The sequence below is a fragment of the Oculina patagonica genome, chromosome 7 (genome assembly GCF_052425735.1).
Source record: "Oculina patagonica isolate OP01 chromosome 7, crgOcupat, whole genome shotgun sequence".
NCBI lineage: Eukaryota > Metazoa > Cnidaria > Anthozoa > Scleractinia > Oculinidae > Oculina > Oculina patagonica.
The window spans coordinates 31,561,968-31,572,531 of record NC_135764.1 but is presented as its reverse complement, the minus strand read 5'-3'; the positions used below and the strand labels follow the sequence as shown (position 1 = coordinate 31,572,531).

At 39.4% G+C, this 10,564-nt stretch overlaps 1 protein-coding gene across 1 annotated transcript; it reads right to left on the bottom strand.

The window, feature by feature from the left end:
• Positions 1-2: 2 nt before the first annotated feature.
• LOC144659827 (enhancer of polycomb homolog 1-like) lies at positions 3-10,418 on the bottom strand. Its single transcript, XM_078520354.1, has 15 exons — positions 10,043-10,418; positions 8,225-8,384; positions 7,356-7,438; positions 6,812-6,877; positions 6,400-6,495; positions 5,904-6,020; positions 5,154-5,302; positions 4,874-5,051; positions 4,595-4,638; positions 4,285-4,396; positions 4,013-4,102; positions 3,747-3,895; positions 3,443-3,586; positions 2,168-2,656; positions 3-1,585 (listed from the first exon to the last, which is right to left on the bottom strand). Exons 1-15 carry the CDS (start codon positions 10,193-10,195, stop codon positions 1,498-1,500), a joined length of 2,118 nt encoding a protein of 705 aa, XP_078376480.1. The 5' UTR covers positions 10,196-10,418; the 3' UTR covers positions 3-1,497.
• Between the last annotated feature and the right edge of the window lie 146 nt (positions 10,419-10,564).

Sequence of the window (10,564 nt, the reverse complement as noted above, 5' to 3'; positions counted from 1 at the left end):
GGTATTTTTGTCGTCAGCGATTTATTGTACACAAATACGTTAGAAGGAAATACGAAAGAGACACTTGTACAAAGAGTGTATTGGTTTGACATTGCGGATTGCTTTATAAAATATAGGACTTTGTTTCATCTAAGGAGAACAATTCAAATAAAACTGTCCCTGTACTGCGTACGAGGAACAAAGAGCGCTGCTTGATTTAATTACGCTAAACAGCTGAACAACGCCGCACCTGATAATTATCGCATCGTGGTCAACACAGTAAAGTCGAGCGAGGATGCGCGAATAATCTTCCTATAATTTGTAATAAATAATGTCTTAAAAAATACAGGAACATCGACCGGGATTTATTTACTTTGTACACTGATCGGTTCCGTAGATAATAACACAAAGTGATCACCCACTTTTGACTTGTAGTTTCAGTTCACCGCCATTGTTCCTACTCTTCAGAAGGTCAAGGAACGGTCACGAAGAGCCGAAGCATCCCGAACGCACGAGCAAGACGTTTCGGCGGTTTTCGAGCGCACGAGACGATTCGGCGCCTCTCGACTCTTCCATGACCTTGAATCTATCGACGTTTTCATTTTTGTAGTTTTTTGTGTTCCTATTTTGGATGTGACTGCACGCTCTCTCTAACTACAGCCTTTTTAATTTAACGTAAATGCGGTCTGTCCGTTCAAAAACAAACAGCAAAACAACTCGATAATATACAAACCTATACGAAAAGCGTTCAGAAAAAAGAACGTAATGTACACGCTTTAACCAAAGTACAAAAAAAAAATCCCAAGTTGGTTTCTATACAGTACCATTTAAAAAGAGAATTTAAACAATAGAAAACGCGCTTAATTTATCACAAAGTCTGTTGTAAACGCTCAAGTGAGTTTTAGAACGGTTCAAAGTTTGTGACCTTGAAGCCCAAACGCACTCGAGGGTTTCAAACAAGTTTTGTGATGACAAAGCTGCAGTTTCTTTTTAATAACCACGTAAAGGCGCAACGCCTCATGCAAAATATCCAACCCAGCGCGTACGTTAATAACCAAAATTGTTTACATGTAAATAAGGTAAATGACAAATGAGCAATTCGTTTTGCTGAGTTATCTATGGCTGCAGTCACAGAGAACGGTCAGTAAAGTTTAGTCGGATTTAAAACGAGTTAATTTGTAAACCGACAAGTAGAATATATTCCTAAAGAAACGAACGTCTGCATTGATAAAGTGACTTAGTGGATGTGATTTACACAACGATGCCAGCCTTCGATGCCTTGAAATCCACTGAGGTGATGAAAATGTTTTTTCCCTTCCCGTATCTTGTGTGATGTCCTCTTGTAACTCCACTGTATTGTGAATCATCTGAGGGAGATCCCTTTGCCACGGAACATCAGTTTGACACAATTTCCACAGCCGACAGGTTTATTATACTGACGGCTTCTAACTGTCCATCCTGCATATACGAGGCATTACCCATTGTAGATTATATTCATTTTGTGGGTCAGAGCTAATATCACGTGGGGGTTGGTAAACTGTTTATTGTAGTTCCTGGTCCATCTAAAGTGCTAAGGAGGCCATCTACTCGATTTACGTCTACTTCCCTGAGCACAAAAAAAAAAAAAAAAAAAAACAAGAATCAGCGTTTGCGGACCCTCCTTACTCTAAAGGTTTGTCAAGTGATTTTTTTTCCAACGTAGTCTCGCCCCAATCTACCCCGTCCCTTATTTTTCGCGCCATTCTCCTCTCGAGCCAGATTATTTCGAGAGAGAAAACAGCCTAGCCCCTCCCTAAAGAAACCGTAGAAAAAATGCATGGAAATGGAGACGTTTTTCGGTCTCAATTTCCTTAATTTCCTAACTAACACAACAACAAAACAGGATTCTCTCGCAACTGGGATAATGATCGCTTCGCTCGAATAGTGCCAACCGTTATTCAAGTGACTGAAGATGGTACACAAGTTCCTTTCACAAGCAAAAGTGTCCCTCTTTACTAATGCCCCCAATACACGGTATTTTTCCGAGGTTCTCGGTCGAGCGCATGCGGAGCAAGGGAAATATAATAAGGGAGAGAGGTAGGGGGTTTTCAGTGCTCTTCCACTGCTCGATACCTGCGGAAAACCACGCATAACCACCCAACTTACAAGCTATGAATTAACACAACAGCAAACCTCTGATGCCACTTACATTGGTTCCACACCAGAACTTTCAACAGCACTTGCCCTCAACGCAGCACTCGCAGATGGCGACGAGCTAAGAGCCGTGGGTGAAAACGGTGCACTGCCACGCACCAAACTATTAGACAACACGTGTCCAGAAATGTTCGAATTGACAGGAAAGTTCAACGCATAAACCGCCTTCATAGGCGCTGTAGAGTAAGCGGAGTTTTTACTAAGAAGTGTTCCCGTGGTATAACCACCTTGATTTGATAAAGGTCCATTAGGTAGCGAGCTACGGCTCAAGTTGTTGTGTGTAAAATTCGGCCCTACCACCCCATTCGTCGGGGTGGGGTTAAGCGAGAATTTCGATCTTGGTTGTGTAGAGAAGCTCCTATGTAGCCGTGGTCTTGGCTCCCCGTTCTGTTTACTAACAGCCTGGGGAGATTCCGACGACACTGGAGATGAGTATGAAGTGAGTGATACTTGCGCAGGAGGCGATTTTGGTCTGAAATGCGGCCTGCAGAGAAACAACAGAGGCTGGAGTTAAACAAGAAGATACTCAGTGATAAAGATGATTTCTTCTTACTACATGTATATCAAAATCAAATTTTACCTTGTTATGTGCGACAAACACGATGTTGAACGAAAATTTTTGATCGTTTAGCCAAGGACTAACGACTGCTATCAGTGCTTGATCCAAAAACCAGCCCCTTAACAAAAAAGTACATTTCTTTCAATGTTAGTTTAAAGAATTCGATGGTTCATCAACTCAATATCACCAAGTTGACAATTTTCTACATTCTCGTCATTTGTCTATTTATTAAATTAAATGTATTGGCATTGTACAGGCCCGTTTACACAGGCGATTTTTGATGCGATTTTTGCTGCGCTTTCCAGTGCAACTGTTGTAGGGCTCGAGCTTGCAATGACAATCGAAATGTAAACTAGTAGCAATTTTCGTGTGAAAACTCGAGTGCAACAAAAGTTGTATTGGAAAGCGCAGAAAAATCGCATCGAAAATCGCCTGTGTAAACAGGCCTTTAGGAGAAAACAGATGTTGATCACGCTTGAGGGGGATCGCTTAAAGAGCAAACAGCTTTGGAGGAGGAGGAAGGTTTTTCTTTTTGCTATTTGAGAAAAATTGAATTTCTGTGTGGCGGTCCTTACTGTCTATATTTTAAAGAATTCCTGTAAAATAATTGATCAACTATAGAGTACACAGTTTTGTCTTCATAGTAAAAGAAAGAACTGATACATTTATGATTTTGTTAACAGAAGTAATTACAGTTCCCTCAACACTTACAGTGATGGTTTTTTCCACCCCGTAAGGTGGTCGTATGGAAACAAGCCATTTGGTAACGAGAGGGAAGATGATGAGGAATTTAGTCGCATATCTAACTCATCAAGGTCTTCTGATAAAGGACTATAGGCCCGATCCATATATATTCTGCACAAAAAAAATAAAATTACATATAACATTAGTTGAAGCCGGCTCAAAGTATATACTCTGCACCAAAAAAGATTATATACATATTAAAAATGTAAAATCTGGTTCCGTGCACATGACAAGAAGAAACATTTTAATTCTACAATTAGGATTGTCATACCTTCCTCCTCGTCCCACTCTCCTCCTCGCAAACCCAATCACTCTTCGCGGCGTTGATATCGATGTACAGCTGAAGCGAAATCTCTTATCACCCAAACCACCTTCTAATGGATCTACCCATGAGAGAGGCTGAGGTGAATCGAATTGAGGCTGTGGAGAACAAACAAGTTCATGTTAAAGATTTCACTTGAAATATAAGGACAAAATTATAATATCTCTGAGTGAAAAGCCACCTAATTACTAAGAAATGATTTTTTTCCAACTTACCGACAAGTATTTGATGCCAAGTTTTCTCTTAAATGCAAATCTACCATCTGGGTCTTCATCGTCATCTTCAGGTTCGGACGGAATATCAACCTACAAATAAAGTTTGATATTAGTGCAAAACCACAGTGATAGTTCACATTTACATGGGACAGATTTTTTAAAATGTCCCAGAAATGTAGTCACTTTGTGCCAACATAGCCACATACTGGGAATTCAGGAAATGATTACTTATTTCGGAAAAAAAGTGCTTACGGAAATGTTCATGTACTTACTGGAGGTGGCGATACGCGAATAAGTTCTTCATCGTCACTAAACAACATCTGATCTCCAGATGGCTGAACATGAGAAACCTTAGCAGTGTGACTGAGTTTAGGTCTTTTGATCCTGGGGAAAAGTTGAAAAAAATCAATTGTTAGCTCACAAATTAAATTAAACTTAGCACTTAAAGGTCCTAGCAAACAATCATGTACGTTATCATTTTATAAATTTGCAGCACATTGGGGTTGCAAACGTTCTAACTCTCTCTCGGAAATTGCAAAGATGGTAAAGACAAGGCATAAATAATTTGACAAAAGCACCTACCCTAATTCATTGATATAGTCATTCTTTCCTAATCGTGGCCTTTCCTGTAAATCAACAAAGGTACAGCATCTCAGAAATTAGTTTCAAAACAAAGTAACTCACAAATGCTAATTAATTTCTTATTATTTCAGGAGAGTTCTGAAAACACTGTTTTTTTATCACTTTAAGGCAAATAATCAGAGTTGGCACTAGCACCAAGCAAGTTCAATTTAGAAGGTGCTCACTAAAGACATACATTGTCATCCACCACAAATATAATTTTGTTGTAAGAAGCATCACCTGCAATCCTCGTCTCCACAATTCATGTTCCCTCTCGCCTCCTGTGCCGGAGCCTGGCGTGACATTGTCACCATAACCCGCAGATGTCGGCACAGTAAGATTTGTCGCAGGGGGCTGATATCTGATCATGTCCATACACTGTTGAAGGATTTGACCTGCATAATCTCCAGCAGTATACCTAGAATGTTCAAAATTCTCATTAGAATGATGATACAAAACATATGAAAAGCAGTCACAAGAATTTTTAGGTTGAACTTGATTTAAAAAGACAGAGCCATACCTTTTCTCAAATACTTCAACAGTAAGCTGAAGGTGGTCCTTTTTTGACTGTTCCCTTCTCTTTACCATATCCAATATAGTACAAGCTCTGTTCAAGTCTCTACGAAGTTTGAGCATCTTCTCATAGGAAGCCTCATCATTCTTACGATTCTGCAAAGAGGAGGTTAATAATTAGGAAGAAGTTTTACACCGAGCTTCAGCACTACAGTAGCTATAGTTGCCCTGAATGAGACACTGTAACACAACTGTCAGTATTGAGAATACCATATTTACTCGAATAAGCCCTGCAACACTTATTAAATTTTTTGTGCCTCAAGTGCGGCGCTTATTTGAGGGAGGCACTTATTGAAATTTGGATGCCACAAAGAACTGATCTTTTACAGTAATTAAAAATAGCGTCTTTTGATTGTCAGTATAAGTCTCTTGCTGAGGAGAGAATTGGTACTAGCTGTCCTGGCAAAGTTCGCAGCCTTCACAACATATTGTAAAAAAGTTGGATAGAAAAACTAATGAGTGAGCGGTAAAACAATCACTTTGAACTGCAAAACATCGCTTTTGATGGAAAGAAATGTCCAAGTTAGTTTAAGAGTTGCTTTAAAGTGCTGTTGTTGGTTAAACGGAATTTCTTGAATAAGCGCTGCATCGGTACTGCGGCTGTTATTCGGGAGGGTGCTTATTAATTTTTTTGTCCCAAATGCTGCACTTATTCAAGAGGCGGCGCTTATTCCAGTAGATACGGTAAGCAGCTGACCTTTCTTGTTTGCATCTTTTCTGTTCTTCTCCTGAATGCCACATACGGATCACTAGCAGACGAGCCATCTCTCTTTTCTCCTTTAAGCTGTGGCGTCAGTGTTACAACCAGATCCTTCTACAATAAAAACAAAAGGTAAACAAGCGTGAGTGTTTTTGATCTCTGGGTGCTTAGTGCATTTCCTCCAATGTCTAATCTGCAAAAAGATTTTGGTTACAAGCATGATTCCAACTTGTGTTTTGCTTCGTTTGCTAAGATCCTATTCTTACCTTGCAGCCCTCCAAGTTAATTTTTTTCCTTATTGGCCATTTGGCCACCGCCTGCTTAAGTTTGGTAGCCAGTGAAAAATTTTAGTCGCTAAATTAAGCTCACGCTTTTAATCCTTCTTCTCAATTTTACTCGCCATGGCGACTAAAATGGTCTTAACTTGAAGGGGTGCCTTGCACCTCAGAAAGCATGTTAAGTAAGCTAAGCATTCACTTAGCCAGTCTCTTACCAACTTGTTCCTCTTCTTCATCCAGTACTCATACAGAGGCTTAATAACATCACCACCCTCCTTCAACAATGATTTGGCTTCATTCAAAGACACCGCCTAAAAAAGGGAAAAAAAAATACTCCACTTAAACTATGGCTTCACAAAGTTCTTAGCTGCAAGGATATTTGCATATCAGCATCTTTGCATTCTCATATTTCATTTTATCCTTTCTCCATGAACATCATAACAACTTTGAAGGAAACAAGAGTTTTTGCAAAATTGAAACTTGCAGTTCACTAAGAAATCCTTCTAAATTGTTTGCATTGACCGTTCAGTTATCGCATATCTTTCCCTCAAAAAAAAAAAAAAAAACTCAGGCTTGAAGTTTTATTGTTCAATAAATGGAGAAGGTCAGTAATACCATTTTAGTTACCTGGTTTCCAGAATTTCGTTCCAACTGGTCAAGGAAATGCTCGAATTTAGAGGGTGACAGGAGCTCCTAAAGAAAAGAAAAATACAATCTAACTTTATCCAACAACAACATGTGACCCTATTTGCGAAAACCTGACATAAGAAAGTTCAACGTTTTGAGCGTTCTGGGTTGCAACGTACAACCAACATGTTGCCTTGGTGTTGCAGAGCACTGACCATTCGTTGTGTTTCGTTGTTTGATCGGTTTGACTGGGGAGAGAGGGAGGGAGGGGTGGGGGGAAACTTTTCAAGAAAAAATTGGACAAGGGAAAGGGAAAGGTTAGTGAGTTGACAAAATTATGAACTGATTTAGAAGTTCATGTGTTTTGGTTGTAACTTTTTTAAAGCGACAGACCATTTATTTCTGTGAGCTTCTAGAGCACCTTAATTAAGCTTGTGATTTACACACTCTTCTAGTGTTCCTCTAACGACCGTGTGCTTTGTTGCACCAGTTAACTCATAAAATAAATAGTTAACACTATTTGACTGTGAGAAATGAGCCTTACTTTCTTTTTATTGAAGCTCTTAAGCCACTCCTCATCTTCAGAGTCCATATCATACTCAGGTAATTCCTCCTCAAAGTTGAAAGCTTGAAAATAAGAAGATTCACCACTTAATAATAATTCCCAGGACATTGTTTTAAACCGTTAGTGGTACAAATAAGTCAGTAAAAACTGTATTCTAGCCTTTTATGGCAGCTGATTCTCGCTTACAGGAACCTCGATTTTATGAACCTCTATAATCAAAGTCCTCAGTATAACGAGCAATATTCTTTAACCTAGTAATAGTAAAATATATTGAAAAGAACCCTGATATAACGAAACCTCAATATAGCAAACAAATTTTGCCACACCCTTGACCATTCCTTATATTGAGGTTCCACTGTAAGTGAGGAGTTCTGATAATGAATCGCTTTCCACAGCCCCGTCAAAATGATCCATACTACAAGGCAGCAAATTAAAGAAGTGACAGCAACGGCCATATTCCTTTGCTACAAGAATGTTCTGGAAAAACTTCAACAATGAATGACCAACTGTAAGCAGCAAAATTGCCACCTGCAAGCACATTTTAAGAGCTGTACTTGTATCCAGCAAAAAGTACTCCCTTTAATCTCCCTCCACCACCCTTTTTCAAGCATGATTGAATGGACCCTTTGCAGCTAACAGCTGCATGGTACAAAATAACACCTTGCTGAAGGGCAAGCTACACTCTGGGACATCTAAAACAAAGCAACTTCAACCAGTCATGCTTAACTTTCCTTTATCTGAATGTCCTAAAACATACACATGTAGCTTACCCTCCAGCATGGCAGATTTTGTACTAAGTGACCATAAGCTACAAATAACCCATGTGATCTGTGCCTTAGCAAGCTCACCTTGAACATGGATGTACTGTTTAGGTTGCTTGAAGGGATCGTGGTGAAGGGTCTCCACCACTTTCTCCTTCAGTTCCTCTGTTTCTGGAGTAGGTATCACCAGCTGTTGCGTGTCCCCATAAACCTGCTGTGCCGAGATTGCTCTTTGGAGATGGTGTTCCTGCGCAGCAACAATAAAGTTTTCAATGACTTGGTAAGAGTCTTCTTAGGAGGAGGGTGAATAGGGATATGCAAATCTGCCGATCTGCTCTAATTTTTGGTCAAATCTGTCAATCCGCCACTACTTTCGTTCAAATCAGAATCTGCATTACATAAAATTTTTGTGTGGTATATTTTCACTGCAACTGACAGTAAATCTTGTTTTTACACCAATTTTTTAAGAAGTTTCATTTCATTGGTTGTTTTGGCAACAATTCTGCCAACGTGCCGATGAAGACCGACCAAAGTCAGCTGAACTTCATTTAGTATCCACGATCAGAACCTCCTGACATGAAGAGTTCGGAATCTGAGCCAAAATTCTCAGCTAATCTGTGGTCCGCTGTGTGTTCAAAATCCCCAAATCCGATCAACGTATCGCAAAAATCCACAATCCATTTGCTTTCTGAGGTCAAATCCCTCAGTCTGCGAACCTATTCACCCCCTTCTCAAAGGTTAAAACAAATGCAATCTTTTGTATGATTATTAGAGATAAAATTGTTGTTCCTCAAAAAAGGTACAATGCTATACAGTGGAATCTCAATGTCTCAAATTTCCAAGGACAACAAAAATTGGTTCGAGAAATGGAAGAGTTTGAAAAATAGGGGCTAAAATTGCTGTGCTTGACTGAGGGAAGGGAAACATCTTTTGGTTCCAGTTATCGAGAGGTTTGAGAAATTGAGGGTTTGAGAAGTTGGGATTCCACTATTTCTATTTTTAAAGTGTGCACAAAAAATAATTTTAAAACATTTTATACCCAGATAATCAAATTTAATTTTTTAATAAAACGTTACAACTTAATATTTCTACAGCTTACAAAATAGGTTTATGGCCAATTTTAGTCACAATTTACAGACAACTTACTAATATGGACGATGGCATAGCTTACAAAAATTGAGAAACCATTTTCACATGAAATTGAAACAAAAATCAAAAAAGATATTAACATCAACAAAGTGAAATCAAATCTTCTACACATGCAAAAACACCTTGCTGACTATTTCTCTGAGCAGAGAACAAGGGTGAATAGTCAAACTTGAGTAGAAATTATGCAGTGTTGTAATTACACACAATATCAAAATGATAAAACATTTTGATTTCAGAAACAATTGATTTTGAACAGTACTCAAAATATGCACTGCTTTCTATGCCACTAAACCACATAACCAGCAAGAAACTTGCATACACCCCTCTGTACCGCTCAGCTTTGGGCTAGGAAATGGCCAGCACATAAATTTCCTAAACTCGGAAAAACTGAAAATCGCACCAAAAAGCCTTAAAAACTGCACGATCTAACAGAAAACACGCTAAAACTAGTAAAGATTTTACGATTGCTATATTACTTGCCTACTTCCGCATTTCGCGGGCATCCATGTAAGCGTCCTCGGCCACGTTCAAAAATGGCGGGTTTACGCACACATATCACGTGAACAAACTATAAGTACATTTCACGAAGCTTGTAAACTCGAGAAATCGTCCAAAACTAACGCTTAAAATCATTTTTGATTTCCAAACTGATGCTCGGATTATTTAGCCGCCTGGAAATTTTAAATAGTACTTGCACGTCTTATTTTCTTAAAGAAATGAGCATAATACTAAGAGTTGACAACTTAATTTACTCACCGTTTCTTCTTCTTTCTCCATTCCAGTGGGCATTTGAGGCACAGCACGGTTTATGGTGCTGAATTCCGTCAAATCGGGTAGATCCTCCGCCCGATACACTGGAAGAGCCTTGTTGGAATCGAGCTGCCGAGCTCTGAATGACAATTTACTCATCTTGACGCGCTGTTGAGTTTCCAAAGCGGCGCTCAAATTTAAAAATTTGAAACACTGCACAATGCGTGCAGGTCCAAGAAAATTTTGAAACTAACACTAGGGAAATCGTATTAGAGCATTTTGAGCTTTTTGGTCAGTCAGGTCGTCTTTCAAGACTGACTTGAGCAAATTTTCTTCTTCGGATCCCATTTTCTAGGATCCATCATGGCGGCAAAAACGCTCATAGGGGAAATATGTCCCAAAATGCAACACGATGGACAGTGCGCGCGCATACCATTGAAGGGCGCTTGGGCGTGACCGAAGAGTTTGTTTCTCTTTCGTGACCCTTTTTGTCCACCCAGGATGCCCAGGATGTATCTTCATGTTATT